General features: G+C 41.7%; 1 protein-coding gene across 1 annotated transcript; it reads left to right on the top strand.

Moving 5' to 3' along the window:
- The first annotated feature begins 13,680 nt into the window (after positions 1-13,680).
- On the top strand, positions 13,681-14,977 carry LOC115198871 (histidine ammonia-lyase-like). The gene is made up of 4 exons (XM_029761256.1): positions 13,681-13,710; positions 13,847-13,884; positions 14,046-14,168; positions 14,632-14,977. Coding segments are annotated over exons 1-4 (288 nt in total). The 5' UTR covers positions 13,681-13,708; the 3' UTR covers positions 14,757-14,977.
- Positions 14,978-15,969: the final 992 nt, after the last annotated feature.

Genomic DNA, 15,969 nt, shown 5'->3' with positions numbered 1-15,969 from the left:
TTGCAAAAATGCTTGATTTGCCTCAACTGGCAGCTTCACGTGTTAGACAATATTTAATTAATATCTTGAATAACCTCTACATCAATCCCTACTTGTAGCACATGATGTCTGATATAAGATCCAGTGGCTGGTCTGGTGATGGGAAATTGGGGGGAAAATAGTGGAGATAAGATCATGGGTGTGGAGGTTTTCCTGGGCGTTTCTATGGTCTGAAATAGTCGCTCATTATTAAGCTGTTTAGATGTGGAGCTTTCAAAGCTATACTAATAGTACTCCCTCCCATGGTCCATGTCAGCCTGGGTTATTCGTTTACCTTCAACAATATACAACTTATTTGGCTGAAAGAACACTTAAGAGTTTAGTGTAGTTTAGTGTAGTTTATGAGTGTGGAGTGGTGGTACATACACGGTGTGTGTGCCCTTGTTCATTTGTGATTGACTGTGTGTGCGTGTGGCAGAGAGTCGACAAGTGTTTTTACACCTGTACGAATCTATGGAGCTTGTGTATGTGTGAGTGAGCGAGCGAGCTGGTGTGTGACTGCCGCCAATCGTCGCTAATGCCAGCAGCTGGTCAGAGGAATGCTGTGTTGGTGTTAGGGATCCTCTAAACTCCTCAAATGTTACACCCTCCAGTACCATCATCTGACTGAGGGCTGATGCTGCACCTCACCTCACCAGGCTGGCCAGACACAGGGCTGGGAGGGGTATCACAATGGGGCTGCTGACAGGGCTGTCATGTAACCATGAACTATCATTTTTGTCTCTCAGCTCCCTTCAGTGCCAAGTCGCCCCAGGACTGTGAGCACCTATGGACATGTAGTACATTGATTTCATCTTTGTTTATTAAAGCTGTCTTTATCTATTAATCTTTTTCATTTGGCCACTCCTATTGATGGTGCGTTATAGAAATACTATAACTTATTCTAAAACTAGATTTAAATGAAAAAAGCTATGTTGTAAAACTTCTCAAAGATCAATGTCAGTTTGGCAGATTAGCCATGTGACTGTGTGCCTGTCCCAGGTGATGTATGTGATTGTTGGTACCAACATCTATGTCACAAAGGGGAAGTCGACCCAGGGATAGTGTCCACCCAGTTGCTGTGAACTCATACACATTCTAAAGACATGATTACTTAACCACAATGAGTTGTATGTGTGTGTGAGAGAGCGATCTGCTGGCTCTGAGCCATGCTTTCTCATGTCCAGCGTTTGGAATTCCTCTCCCGTTAGCTCACTTTACCGTGCCGGACGGCGTCCCGAGGGTTTTGTCTCTCTCGCCCCGGAGCAGCACTCACTCGCCTCATTAGCCTCCTACAATGGTGCGGGCATGCCTGGAATGTGTGCACGCGTTCTCTCCTCAAACTCTCCCTCACACCTTTCCAACAACCCTTCTCAATTCGGTACTCCTCTCCCCTTACATACCAATCCACCCCCCTCAGTCCCTTCCTCCACCTGTACCCCTACACCTCCTTTTGTTCCTTCCTTCCTTACGCCCCAAACGCCGCTACAACTCCCTAAGTCCGACTTACACCTACATCCCCCTACGTTCCTCCACATCCCTCCATCTTCCTAGACGTCCTCAGTCTCTTCAGAGAGACACCGTGGGAGGTGCCTCTAGGTCTCCTTCTCACCTCACCCACATGAATATCTCCCACGTCACAACTCCCCGCTTAACCACAGTGCTCCCCTCATACACCCTTACCATGTGAGTCCCCTCCTTGGACTCGCCAAACACAGAAAGTCGAAGGCCAGGTCCTCCCTTATATGATGAATTCCATGTTTGGAAGCACAGATTGGTTTATCAGGACATTTATGGCAGGGGTTAGTTACATGTGAGTGTATTGATGGTGAATGATCCTGGTAGAACCATGTGAAGATGGGCTGTTGTGGTGGACACTGTTGCCCAGGTTTACTCAGTAAACAAAACATTGATTCAGTTACCGACTAACACTGAGTATCCACTGGTGATGGAGATGAAATGAATCAGCCCATAAAATGAGATCATTTTAAAACACTGACCGAGATTAGATTGTGCAACAGGTGCTTAACAACAACGGATTCATTTGGTAGCTTCTCCATCAACATGTTTCCCTGTTCAATTTCCATTAGGATGTCTCCAATCCTAAAGTGATGGAACTCTCCCCTGATTTACTTTCAGAAAACAAAGAAGGTGATCAAACAATCAGACTTGATGAAGACTTCAAGTACAGGAATTTTAGTCTGTAATTGGGCACTGTGTCCTCTGCTGCGGTAACATCAGGGAGACTGAGGTATGTGTAGGAAGAAGTTTTGCTTTAGTACATCATTCACTCTTGGATTTTTGCCCCCCCCCTTTCCATGGGTAGATGAATCCCAGAGCCCTGTTGGGAGACAGCATCTGAGGCCTACGTACTCCTAAAAGTATTCCACCTCCACTGCATCCTGCCTGAGCAGGTCAGGGGGAGAACTGGGCTGGTATGGAGGGGGAGACACCCTGACACACAAGAATGTAACGATTTGTTAAAACATCTACAACACATCAAACACAACCTTTTATACAACGCACACCCTTCGAACCAGAAAACACATCCTTTTTGGCTTGAAATTTGTGCTCCATTTGAGTAACTCTTCCGTGTGTATCTGCCTTTCTGAGTATAAAAAGCTGCTGGTGCTTCATCCAGGAGGTTACATATTTAGTTTACATATAGCTGAAGGATTGCATGCAATTTAAACTAGGTAAATGAAGAAAGGGACGTTTCACAAATATAATTGAAGGGGAGTCACCTTCTTTACTTACACACTGTGTTCTCCAAATCAACGTTTATGAAATAGAAACAGGGCAGCCGTGTCTGTAGGCGACATCTTGATAGTTTCAGAGTGTGTGTGTGTGTGTGTGTGTGTGTGTGTATGTATTTATTATGGATCCCCATTAACTGCTGCCTCGGGTTCAGCAACATTAAGGCAGTTTATACAATTTTAAAAACATTACAATACATTCACAGATTTCACAACACACTGTGTGCCCTCAGGCCCCTACTCCACCACAACCACATACTGTATCTACAGTACTAAATCCACGTGTATGTATAGTGCGTTTGTTATCGTGTGTGTGTGTGTGTGTGTGTGTGTGTGTGTGTGTGTGTGTGTGTGTGTGTGTGTGTCTTTTCCAATGTTTGTGTTGCTTCACAGTCCCCGCTGCTCCATAAGATGCTTTTTTACCCGGTTTTTAAATCAAATTTTACTGCTTGCGTCAGTTACTTAATGTGGAATAGAGTTCCATGTAGTCATGGCTCTATGTAGTACTGTGTGCCTCCCATCGTCTGTTCTGGACTTGGGGACTGTGAAGAGACCTCTTGTGGCAGTAGTCAAGGTGCGACAAAACTAGGGCCTGTAGGACCTGCCTTGTTGATAGTGTTGTTAAGAAGGCAGAGCAGTGCTTTATTATGGACAGACTTCTCCCCATCTTAGCTACTACTGCATCAATATGTTTTGACCATGACAGTTTACAATCTAGGGTTACTCCAAGCAGTTTAGTCATCTCAAGTTCCACATGATTTATTACAAGATTTAGTTGAGGTTTAGGGTTTAGTGAGTGTTTTGTTCCAAATACAATGCTTTTAGTTTTAGAAATATTTAGGGCTAATTTATTCCTTGCCACCCACTCAGAAACCAGCTGCAGCTCTTTGTTAAGTGTTGCAGTCATTTCAGTTGCTGTAGTAGCTGATGTGTATAGTGTTGAGTCATCCGCATACATAGACACTCTGGCTTTACTCAAAGTCAGTGGCATGTTGTTAGTGAAGATTGAAAAAAGCAAGGGGTCTAAACAGCTACACTGGGGAATTCATGATTCTAACTGGATTATATTTGAGAGGCTTCCATTTAAGAACACTCTTTGTGTTCTGTTAGACAAATCAAATTTTATTTGTCACATACACATGGTTAGCAGATGTTAATGCGAGTGTAGCGAAATGCTTGTGCTTCTAGTTCTGACCATGCAGTAATATCTAACAAGTAATATAACCTAACAATTTCACAACAACTACCTTATGCACACAAGTGTAAAGGAATGAATAAGAATATGTACATAAAAATATATATGGATGAGTGATGGCCGAACGGCATAGGCAAGATGCAGTAGATGGTATAGAGTACAGTATAAACATGAGATGAGTAATGTAGGGTATGTAAACATTATATAAAGTGGCATTGTTTAAAGTGGCTAGTGATACGTTTATTACATCAATTTTTCCATTATTAAAGTGGCTGGAGTTGAGTCAGTATGTTGGCAGCAGCCACTCAATGTTAGTGATGGCTGTTTAACAGTCTGATAGCCTTGAGATAGAAGCTGTTTTTCAGTCTCTCGGTCCCAGCTTTGATGCACCTGTACTGACCTCGACTTCTGGATGATAGCGGGGTGAACAGGCAGTGGCTGGGGTGGTTGTTGTCCTTAATGATCTTTTTGGTCTTCCTGTGACATCGGGTGGAGTAGGTGTTCTGGAGGGCAGGTAGTTTGTAAGTAACTCTTTATCCCCATTATAGCAAGGGGTGTAAAGCCATAACACATACGTTTTTCCAGCAGCAGACTATGATCAATAATGTCAAAAGCTGCACTGGAGTCTAACAAGACAGCCTCCACAATCATTTTATCATCAATTTCTCTCAGCCAATCATCAGTCATTTGTGTAAGTGCTGTGCTTGTTGAGTGTCCTTCCCTATAAGCGTGCTGAAATTCTATTGTCAATTTGTTTACTGTGAAATAGCATTCTATCTGGTCAAACACAATTTTTCCAGAAGTTTACTAAGGGTTGGTAACAGGCTGATTGGTCGGCTATTTGAGCCAGTAAAGAGGGCTTGACTATTCTTGGGTCGAATGACTTTTGCTTCCCTCCAGGCCTGAGGGCACACTCTCTCTAGTAGGCTTAAATTAAAAATGGGCAAATAGGAGTGGCAATATCGTCTGCTATTATCCTCAGTAATTTTCCATCCAGATTGTCAGACCCCGGTGGCTTGTCATTGTTGATAGACAACAATGTGTGTGTGTGTGTGTGTGTGTGTGTGTGTGTGTGTGTGAGAGCTCGTAGTGTAGTTGTGTGGAGGAGGTACACTACAGGCTCAGTGACAGGACACAGAACACTCCACACCTTATCAGAAGCCTGGTTCCGACCGGTGCCACTCCTGATATCTCTGCCTGTTCCTGTACATGATCATGTGTGAAAGAATGTGTGAGGGAGGTTTTTAGCTGGTTTCTAACTATTGAACGCTATGTTGCTCACCCTCCTCTCTTTCTCCTCACCTCTATCAGGCGGTGGGATGGAGGTAAGGACGTGACTTAGGATGACCCGGGTGGCGAGTAGTGGGGTGACGGGTTGGTATCTGGGGGTGAGGAGTTGGGTTAGTAGTTTGGGGGTGGGTGACATCTCTGTGGGTCCCATGGAACATTTCCAAGACCTGGGGTCTGAGAGGAAGCTATCAAAGCTGAGGAGGTATCAGTGACCCCTACAGCCCCAGGGCTTATCTGGAGGTGCTACTGTATGCGAACATCACCACTGACACTACAGATAGTAAACGGGACAGCCAGATCTACACCAGGTCTCTATTTGACTCAGCCTGTCAATGAAGCTCCCTTTCTGGGTTGAGATTCTTGAGGAGAGGCTACTCGCGAGCAGTCTCTGGACGTGTCTTGGGGAGAGGCCTGGACTAGGCTTCCCGCTGTGTGACGGATGAGATGGATATAGTTATGTTATTTTTAGTATGTCTTGGATGGGATGAAGCTGGAGAAAAACGGGGAAAAGGAAAGGGTGGAGGTTGGTGCGTGTGTGTTTGAAAGGTGGATATGCAGAATAGAATTCCTCAGACACAGAGAGGAGACATGGCAAGGGGGTCAGGATGTGTGTGTGTGTGTGTGTGTGTGTGTGTGTGTGTGTGTGTGTGTGTGTGTGTGTGTGTGTGTGTAAGCATTGTTGTGAGACACGCAGACACAGAAATGTTCTGTTTATTCACAGACTGGGAGCGGCACAGGAAGTGGCCAACGGGAGCGTCCCGGGGAAAAGCGAGGGGCGATCCCACGTTTCTATAGAAGGAAATGGAGCATGTGGGAGTGTACTTGACAGAGACCACTTCCAGTCTGGGGGCCCAAGGTAAGACTGGCTGAGCCACTGGGGGGAGATGACCGCAGAAATATTTGGAACACGGTCATGTTAGCGTCATTCATAGGAAGTCATGGTCACTATAGAAGACTATAGTCATACTTATAGTCATGATGTCATATCACCTGACTGTTTCAGCTTTAGCCATCTCTGGTTCCCTATTAGTAGCTATGGAGCTTGCCAGGCTTGCTATCTGTGTGTTAGCCATGCACCCAGCCCTGAGGCACTAAGGAATAGCAGCGGTGGTGAAGGAATGTCTGTCATCTCCTCTTTCTCTCCTCTCCCCTTCTCTCCTCTCCCCTTCTCTCCTCTCCCCTTCTCTCCAGTTGACAGGTGCACAGCTCCTGTCAACTATGTACACTACCCAACCACACCTGAGGACTGACCAGCCCAAATCCCTTTAACTTTCTCACACACTTTCTCTCTTTTTCTTTCACTCTCTCCCTCTCACACATACACCACTTTCAACCATTGCTCACTCCGCTTCCCCCCCGCTCTCTCTTACATACTCTCCCTATTTTCCTCCCTCTCCTCCCCCTCTTCTCCCTGGCATTGATCTTCTCAGGTTTAATCTCCCATCTCCCCCTGCCCCTTGCCCTACCCCATGCATTCCTCACCCATCACCTCCCACACACCTTATCAGAGATGGCCGTACGGTTGTCTGTGGTTTTAACCCATCAGCCTGCAAATCATGTGGAAGTATGAAGCTCAGACAGGGACAGTAGAGTCCGTGGAGGATGAGAGGTCAGAGGAATGGTTAGTGTAGGGCAGCACCTCAGTTAGGGGGGTCGACTATGGATGGAGCTGTGGTGGTCCCAGTGTTTAGTAACACCCAGAGCTATGGCCCTGCGCTGATAGGGAACAAACTGTCCTGTGTGGTATTGGAGATTGTGGACTCTTAATTGTAAATTAAGGCTCACACACATCGCACAGAATGTGGATCTAGCGTTTGTCTGCCGATTGTTCAGTGCGCTGTGTTTTAGGGACCACCCTCCTTTTTCACGTGATTCCATATGTAAAATTGGTGCGCACTCTGTTCTCAAGTTACATTCAGAAGTGCTAAGTACTCTCGGCCAGCAAATGTTATTGGTGTGTCTGAGCCCTTAGAGGGATAATAGGCTTTGTCTTATAACTCCCACACAAGATGTTCCTGCGACCTGAAGGTGTGTGTGTGTGTGCGTATCTAAAAGAGCCAGGCACCCTGCCTGCGTCTCCCTGGTATCTCCGTGCCTTGCTCCAGCTCCAATTCTCACTCTAATTGACTGTTCTCCGCTGCTGGAATGTTGTCTCTGGAATTCTGCAGTAGTCTATTATCTGGCCAGAGCGCCACCACGCTTTACGCTAATACCACTCTGCCTGAATACCATCCCATAGATACTATCCCATGGATACCACCCCATGGATACCATCCCACGGATACCATCCCACGGATACCATCCCACGGATACCATCCCACGGATACCATCCCATGGATACCATCCCATAGATACCATCCCATGGATACCATCCCATGGATACCACCCCATGGATACCACCCCATGGATACCATCCCATGGATACCATCCCATAGGCATGTCTAGAGTCACTGTTACCCTCTCCGCAGGCCAGCCATATCTGCTGTTTCTTCTGACCCTGATTAATGGCTGTTATGTGTAACCACAAGATGAGAGATTTCTCTGATACATCTCCTTTTATTAGGCTTTGTCCCAAGTGTGGGCTGCAAGTGTTCAAGTGCCTTAAACACGCTGACATTTTGAAAATCTTGAATGAAAGCTGTGCTATGCCGTACAGCTCAAAAGTCCCCTTGGAATGGAAGCTTTTCGCTTCTGTTCTAATCTATTTGAAATGTCAAAAAATGCCAAAATTGCTCTCCTTCGTTGCTTTCTCAGAAACTGATTTTAACAGAAAGAGTCAGGCCCCCACTTACTGACAACTGAATCATCCCACATGTTCTATTATTATTCAACACAGCTCCACCCTATTTCTATAGACACCCGTGACGTATCAGCTGCTTACTCCATTACATTTGTAGTTTCAGTACAAACAAGTACACTACAATCTACCTGTCTGTCTTTGCAGACAGATACACGTGTTTTTGCGTACTTTTGAATGGTCTACATTCAGTATTTGCACAAATGATTATCCAACGCATGAAATAATCCAATTTATTTTGGATCCGTTCCATCTTTATCATATCAGACCGTTATGGATCATGAATGTTGTGACTAACTTGGTGGGTCACACAGGACAATTCCCTCCCTTTACTGGACACAATCTGCTTGGTGGCTGGGTATAGTAGACCTATAATTGCACAATCCTAGAATGAGGGTTGGGTAAGCTTTGGCTGGAACTTGACTGTAAAGCTGACCTTTTTCCATTAATACCATTTCATCAATAAGATGCAGTATAAAGAGGGAACTGATTTGACAGCAGCATCACCTGAGGAGGCAGATGCTGGCTAATCAAGGAGTGGTAAAGGAGTCATGTTAAAAATGTTGAGTAAGCCTTTACACTTTAATTTGATATTGTGTTTTATTGTCATTTTATTGAATATTGGGTGCAGGATTTTTAAAATTTAATATATATATGTGTGTAGTTTATTTATATATATATATATATATATATATATATATATATATATATATATATATATATATATATATATATATATATATATATATATATATATATTGTGTGTTATATATATATATATATATATATATACACATACACATACACATACACACACACACAGTGGATATAAAAAGTTTACACACCCCTGTTAAAATGCCAAGTTTTGTGACGTAAAAGAATGAGACAAAGATAAATCATGTTAGAACTTTTTCTACTGTTAATGTGACCTATAATGTGAACAATTCAATTGAAAAACAAACTGAAATCTTCGAGGGGGGAAAAAAGAAAAACCTTACAATAACCTGGTTGCATAAGTGTGCACACCCTCTTATAACTGGGGATGTGGCTGTGTTCAGAATTAACCAATCACATTCAAACTCATGTTAAATAGAAGTCATTACACACCTGCCATCATTTAAAGTGACTCTGATTAATCACAAATAAAGTTCAGTTATTCTAGTAGGATTTTCCTGACATTTTCTTAGTTGCATCTCAGAGCAAAAGTCATGGTCCACAGAGAGCTTCCAAAGCATCAGAGGGATCTCATTGTTGAAAGATATCAGTCAGGAGAAGGGTACAAAAGAATTTCCAAAGCATTACATATACAATGGAACACAGTGAAGACAGTCATCATCAAGTGGAGAAAATATGGCACCGCAGAGACATTACCAAGAACTGGACGTCCCTCCAAAATGTATGAAAAGACGAGGAGAAAACTGGTCAGGGAGGCTTCCAAGAGGCCTACGGCAACATTAAAGGAACTGCAGGAATTTCTGGCAAGTACTGGCTGTGTGCTGCATGTGACAACAATCTCCTGTATTCTTCATATGAATGGGGTAGGGTGGCAAGACGGAAGCCTTTTCTTGCAATGAAAAACATCCAAGCCCGGCTGAAGTTTGCAAAAACAAACATCAAGTCCCCCAAAACCACGTGGGAAAATGTGTTATGGTCTGATGAAACCAAGGTTGAACTTTTTGGCCATAATTCCAAAAGGTATGTTTGGTGCAAAAACAACACTGCACATCACCCAAAGAACACCATACCCACAGTGAAGCATGGTGGTGGCAGCATCATGCTTTGGGGCTGTTTTTCTTCAGCTGGAACCGGGGCCTTAGTCAGGGTGGAGGGAATTATGAACAGTTCCAAATACCAGGCAATTTTGGCACAAAACCTTCAGGCGTCCATTAGAAAGCTGAAGAGGAAGTTCACCTTTCAGCACGACAATGACCCAAAGCACACATCCAAATCCACGAAAGCATGGCTTCACCAGAAGAAGATTAACGTTTTGGAATGGCCCAGCCAGAGCCCAGACCTGAATCCAATTGAACATCTCTGGGGTGATCTGAAGAGGGCTGTGCACAGGAGATGTCCTTGCAATCTGACAGATTTGGAGCGCTTTTGCAAAGAAGAGTGGGCAAATATTGGCACATCAAGATGTGCCATGAGAATAGACTCCTACCCAAAAAGACGGAGTGCTGTAATAAAATCAAAAAGTGCTTCAACAAAGGGTGTGCACACTTATGCAACCAGGTTATTGTGAGTTTTTTATTTTTCCCCCTCAAAGATTTCCGTTTGTTTTTCAATTGAATTGTTCATGTTATAGGTCACATTAAATGTGGAAAAAGTTCTGACATAATTTATCTTTGTCTCATTATTTTACATCACAAAAACCTGCCATTTTAACAGGGGTGTGTAGACTTTTTAAACCCACAGTGTATATATAGGTGTAGTTTGAATTAAATATATATAGGTGTAGTTTAAATTAAATATATGTATGTGTGTGTGTGTGTGTGTGTGTGATTTTGTTGTCAGCACATTCAACTATGTAAAGAAAAAGTATTTAATAAGATTATTTCTTTCATTCAGATCTAGGATGTGTTGTTTAAGTGTATGTATGTATGTATGTATGTATGTATGTATGTATGTATGTATGTATGTATGTATGTATGTGTGTGTGTGTGTGTGTGTGTGTGTGTGTGTGTGGACACTTCTGTACAAGGATATCCCACACAACCAGTAAAAATTGGTGTACACTGACTGGGGACCAAGACAGAGATATGAGGTGTTACTGTGAGACAGAACTGTTCATGTACAGGGGCTGGTTGCACCAGTTACACATTTAAAAAAAGTCAGTCTTACATTTTTAATCGGACGTAGAGTAACGACCAGGCACAAGCCTAACTGTTGCAACAAGCCCTGTGGTGGGTAGACCAGTTAATGAATGAAAATGCTCCTATCCCCTGGCTTTATAAAGAATTGTCTCTTGTCATTGTCACACAGTAGCTACCTGTCTTTACTGCTCTTTGATTGTATCCATCTCTCTCTCTCTCTCTCTATCTATCTATCTATCGATCTATCGATCTATCGATCTATCCGGCACATCGATCGATCCGGCACATCGATCGATCCGGCACATACATCGATCGATCGATCGATCGATCCGGCACATACATCGATCGATCGATCGATCGATCGATCGATGTATGTGCCGGATCGATCGATGTGCCGGAGCACAACTACTTTATCAACATCGGTAAGGACGAAACTGCCATTGGGAAACACCTGTCTAGATCCCAAAAAGGTGAGTATCTGCATTCTGTTATTATCCTCTGCTTGAACAATATTCTATTCATTGGTATAAATAAGGGGGTAGGGAGAAAAGGGTGGGAGACTTGGAGGGACATAATTCCTTTTAGTCAAAATGGTTATGGAAAAGCAAATCATATTTGACACATTTACCACAATGTAACAGCTGACTACATTGCTGTGTGTCTGTCTGCATGCCTGTATGCCCGTCATTGACGTTGTCTGTGTGTGTGTCTTGTTGCCTTCCAGTACCTCTCTCTGGATGGGAACAGTCTGAACACAGCTGATCTGGTCCGTTTGGGGAAAGGCCTGTTCAACATCAAGGTATGATGTAAAGAAGACTATGCTTCATCAAAGTCCAATCAGACCGTTATCAGCCGTGCTGGCGGACTGCTGTCGGTTAATGTTTGAACTCCTCTGTTTTGACACCCAGCTGACCTGCGAGGCTGAAGGGAAAGTCAATGAAGACAGAGAAGTGATAGAAACCATCATAAAAAAAATCCGAAGTATGTATAGATTAATAGAATATATAGCTATAGATTAATAGAATATATAGCTATAGATTAATAGAATATATAGCTATAGATTAATAGAATACATAGCTATAGATTAATAGAATACATAGCTATAGATTAATAGAATACATAGCTATAGATTAATAGAATACATAGCTATAGATTAATAGAATATATAGCTATAGATAAATAGAATACATAGCTATAGAATATATAGCTAGAGATTAATAGAATACATAGCCATAGATTAATAGAATATATAGCTATAGATAAATAGAATAGATAGCTATAGAATATATAGCTAGAGATTAATAGAATACATAGCCATAGATTAATAGAATACATAGCTATAGAATACATAGCTATAGATTAATAGAATATATAGCTAGAGATTAATAGAATATATAGCTAAATATTAATAGAATATATAGCTATAGATTAATAGAATATATAGCTAGAGATTAACAGAATGTATAGCTAGAGATTAGCAGAATATATAGCTAGAGATTAATAGAATATATAGCTAGAGATTAATAGAATATATAGCTAGAGATTAATATAATATATAGCTAGAGATTAATAGAATATATAGCTAGAGATTAATAGAATACATAGCTATAGATTAATAGAATACATAGCTATAGATTAATAGAATACATAGCTATAGATTAATAGAATACATAGCTATAGATTAATAGAATACATAGCTATAGATTAATAGAATATATAGCTATAGATAAATAGAATACATAGCTATAGAATATATAGCTAGAGATTAATAGAATACATAGCCATAGATTAATATAATACATAGCTATAGATTAATAGAATATATAGCTAGAGATTAATAGAATATATAGCTAAATATTAATAGAATATATAGCTATAGATTAATAGAATATATAGATTAATAGAATACATAGCTATAGAATATATAGCTATAGATTCATAGAATATATAGCTAGAGATTAACAGAATATATAGCTAGAGATTAATATAATATATAGATTAATAGAATACATAGCTATAGAATATATAGCTATAGATTAATAGAATATATAGCTAGAGATTAATAGAATATATAGCTAGAGATTAATAGAATATACAGCTAGAGATTAATAGAATACATAGCTATAGATTAATAGAATACATAGCTATAGATTAATAGAATACATAGCTATAGATTAATAGAATATATAGCTATAGATAAATAGAATACATAGCTATAGAATATATAGCTAGAGATTAATAGAATACATAGCCATAGATTAATATAATACATAGCTATAGAATACATAGCTATAGATTAATAGAATATATAGCTAGAGATTAATAGAATATATAGCTATAGATTAATAGAATATATAGCTATAGATTAGAATATATAGATTAATAGAATACATAGCTATAGAATATATAGCTATAGATTAATAGAATACATAGCTAGAGATTAATAGAATACATGACTATAGACTAATAGAATACATGACTATAGATTAATAGAATATATAGCTATAGATTACTAGAATACATGGCTATAGATTAATAGAATATATATATATATAGCTATAGAATACATAGCTATAGAATACATAGCTAGAGGTTAATAGCTATAGAATACATAGCTATAGATTAATAGAATACATAGCTATAGATTAATAGAATGTGTGATTCTAATTTGTAAGTCGCTCTGGATAAGAGCGTCTGCTAAATGACTTAAATGTAATGTAAATGTACTTGTGTTTATATGTCTCTTCTGTATATCTGTGTGCTTTTGCCTGTGGTTGTCTATGGTGTCAACACAGGGTTTGAAGAATTTGCCCATAAGCTCATTCCGAAGGATAAGCTCATGTAAGTTGTTTATTATCTAGCTGGAAAGAACTAGTCTTTTCCCATCTGAATAAACATTGTGCGCTAGATCTGTTTGTCAACTGCTAACTGTCAGAATCATTTATTGACAGTGTATGTGTGGGTTTTTTGTCTTCAGGGAACTACAGGCGAATCTGATTCGATCTCATAGTGCTGGTGGGTTACCATGCTTATAGAAACCGAATATATGTCATAATAATACCTTTATTTCCAAGGGACAGATCAGGCCTGTCCTTGACTAAATTGCACCCCTGGTGGTCATATTGAAATACTTTTCTCTGTGTGTGTGTGTGTGTGTGTGTGTGTGTGTGTGGGAGTGGGCCCCCCATTGAGTGTAGAGAGGACCCGTATGCTACTGGCTCTGAGGATCAACGTTCTGGCCAAAGGGTACAGTGGCGTCTCCATGGAAACGGTCCAGGCTATGGTCAAAGCCTTCATTGGTAAACCCAGTCTACAATAACAACATGAATAGAAATTCTGATTCATCAGTTTGACTTACTAATGCCAAGCGTGAAATCTGTTTGTGTGTGTGTATGCATGTCCTGTCCAGGTACATTGTGCTTGTGTGTGTGTGTGTGTGTATCTGTTCATATGCGTGTGTGCGAGAGAGTGCACATGTGGTGCACACTGCGCAGAACATCGGAAGAAGTATCACTGTGAATCATTGTAATGTTTTATCATGTATTGTTTGTTTGTGTCAATTCATCCCTAAGGGATGGGCCGCCAGCTGGTGATTTAACGCGAAAATAAAATGTCATTAATTAATCTATTTATTCATTCATGCATGCATGCATTTGTGTGTGTTCATGTGTGCGCGTACGTGTTAATTCAAACATTTAAAAAAATATATATATGTGTGTGTGTGTGTGTGTGTGTGACGGATCTCTCCCTCTACTCCCCCAGCCTCCTGCCTGTCGTGGGTGTGTGACGGATCTCTCCCTCTACTCCCCCAGCCTCCTGCCTGTCGTGGGTGTGTGACGGATCTCTCCCTCTACTCCCCCAGCCTCCTGCCTGTCGTGGGTGTGTGACGGATCTCGCCCTCTACTCCCCCAGCCTCCTGCCTGTCGTGGGTGTGTGACGGATCTCGACCTCTACTCCCTCAGCCTCCTGCCTGTCGTGGGTGCCAGAGAAGGGGACGGTAAGGGGCTACTGGAGACCTGGCCCCCCTGGCCCACCTCACCCTGGGCCTTATGGGAGAGGGCAGGATGTGGTCGCCTCAACGCGGCTGGGACCACGCCAAAACAGTTGGGTTACCCACAATACAGTGGGGGGAAAAAAGTATTTGATCCCCTGCTGATTTTGTACGTTTGCCCACTTACAAAGAAATGATCAGTCTATAATTTTAATGGTAGGTTTATTTGAACAGTGAGAGACAGAATAACAACAACAAAAATCCAGAAAAAACGCATGTCAAAAATGTTATAAAATTATTTGCATTTTAATGAGGGAAATAAGTATTTGACCCCTCTGCAAAACATGACTTAGTACTTAGTACAAAACCCTTGTTGGCAATCACAGAGGTCAGACGTTTCTTGTAGTTGGCCACCAGGTTTGCACACATCTCAGGAGGGATTTTGTCCCACTCCTCTTTGCAGATCTTCTCCAAGTCATTAAGGTTTCGAGGCTGACGTTTGGCAACTCGAACCTTCAGCTCCCTCCACAGATTTTCTATGGGATTAAGGTCTGGAGACTGGCTAGGCCACTCCAGGACCTTAATGTGCTTCTTCTTGAGCCACTCCTTTGTTGCCTTGGCTGTGTGTTTTGGGTCATTGTCATGCTGGAATACCCATCCATGACCCATTTTCAATGCCCTGGCTAAGGGAAGGAGGTTCTCACCCAAGATTTGACAGTACATGGCCCCGTCAAATGGTGCGGTGAAGTTGTCCTGTCCCCTTAGCAGAAAAACACCCCCAAAGCATAATGTTTCCACCTCCATGTTTGACGGTGGAGATGGTGTTCTTGGGGTCATAGGCAGCATTCCTCCTCCTCCAAACACGGCGAGTTGAGTTGATGCCAAAGAGCTCCATTTTGGTCTCATCTGACCACAACACTTTCACCAGTTTTCCTCTGAATCATTCAGATGTTCATTGGCAAACTTCAGACAGGCATGTATATGTATTCTTGAGCAGGGGGACCTTGCGGGCGCTGCAAGATTTCAGTCCTTCATGGCGTTGTGTGTTACCAATTGTTTTCTTGGTGACTATGGTCCCAGCTGCCTTGAGATCATTGACAAGATCCTCC

Source organism: Salmo trutta, chromosome 8 (assembly GCF_901001165.1).
Source record: "Salmo trutta chromosome 8, fSalTru1.1, whole genome shotgun sequence".
Taxonomy (NCBI): Eukaryota; Metazoa; Chordata; class Actinopteri; order Salmoniformes; family Salmonidae; genus Salmo; species Salmo trutta.
The sequence above is the reverse complement of the archived record's forward strand: the minus strand, read 5'-3'. Positions and strand labels throughout refer to the sequence as shown.

What these genes read in the sequence shown, in the direction of transcription:
- LOC115198871 (XM_029761256.1), top strand. An exon ending in GATTCGATCTCATAGTGCTG is followed by an intron (nt 13,885 to 14,045) that starts GTGGGTTACCAT and finishes TGTGTGTGGGAG; the next exon opens with TGGGCCCCCCATTGAGTGTA. An exon ending in TATGGTCAAAGCCTTCATTG is followed by an intron (nt 14,169 to 14,631) that starts GTAAACCCAGTC and finishes CTACTCCCCCAG; the next exon opens with CCTCCTGCCTGTCGTGGGTG.